Genomic DNA, 761 nt, shown 5'->3' with positions numbered 1-761 from the left:
TTTCAGGGTGTGGATGAAGTCACCATTGACCAAGCAAACCAGGTCGTCACAACACCTGCTTTCATGTATGAAGGAAAGTTCCACGAGATTCATGATGGTGTGGCTAAAATGGTGAATGCTGTCCTGGATCTAGTCAAGAGTTAATTGAGATCTAGAATGATCATAGTGCATTGGGTAGTTATCAGCCATATAAGGAACATTCAAGTCATATCTCCCTTGTAATCAGATGCAGAATGCTTTTAATCTTCATATGATGTCCTTTAGAAAAGAAAAAAAATCATCTGTGATTCCACATCTTGCAATAGCATTAAGTTGTTTATTGGTTGATGCATTGTTGTAACTAGATAAATGTACTAAAACAGTAACATGTATGAAATGTGAAATTAAATAGAAAAATATAGCAAGTTTTTTTAATCCTTGAATACATTTTGAACAAATTGGTTATGTATTCTCAAAAGCACATTTTGAACAAGTTGGTTATGTATTCTCAAAAGCAAGTCAAAATTGCCCATTTTGGATGTTTCAAGTTAGTTGTAATTAAATAATCTTTTAGTCTTCAAAAATGTCCATTAGGCTTGCTAATCTAGTCCCATTTTCCCCCCAAAAAATTACAGCAGTGATCTCTGATTGATATATTGTAAAGTACTGTGTATATCCATGGAAGTTGCAATATTATAACTAGTGATGGGACCTTTATTTTAACCCATTGGATCCAGGTGTTGCAAATCATGTTATAAAAATAATTTGGCAGAGGTTTGAGT

General features: G+C 33.4%; 1 protein-coding gene across 1 annotated transcript in view; it reads left to right on the top strand.

Annotated features, from left to right (window-relative positions):
* Nucleotides 1-398, top strand: part of LOC119587830 (ES1 protein homolog, mitochondrial-like) — a 24,484-nt gene extending 24,086 nt beyond the window's left edge. The window contains exon 6 of the mRNA XM_037936533.1: nt 7-398. Within this exon, the coding sequence (XP_037792461.1) occupies nt 7-144 (138 nt within the window). The 3' untranslated portion in view covers nt 145-398. The remainder of the gene's footprint in view (nt 1-6) is intronic.
* The last annotated feature ends 363 nt before the right edge of the window (nt 399-761 follow it).

Source organism: Penaeus monodon, chromosome 23 (genome assembly GCF_015228065.2).
Source record: "Penaeus monodon isolate SGIC_2016 chromosome 23, NSTDA_Pmon_1, whole genome shotgun sequence".
NCBI lineage: Eukaryota > Metazoa > Arthropoda > Malacostraca > Decapoda > Penaeidae > Penaeus > Penaeus monodon.
This window is presented reverse-complemented; position numbering and strand designations above follow the sequence as displayed.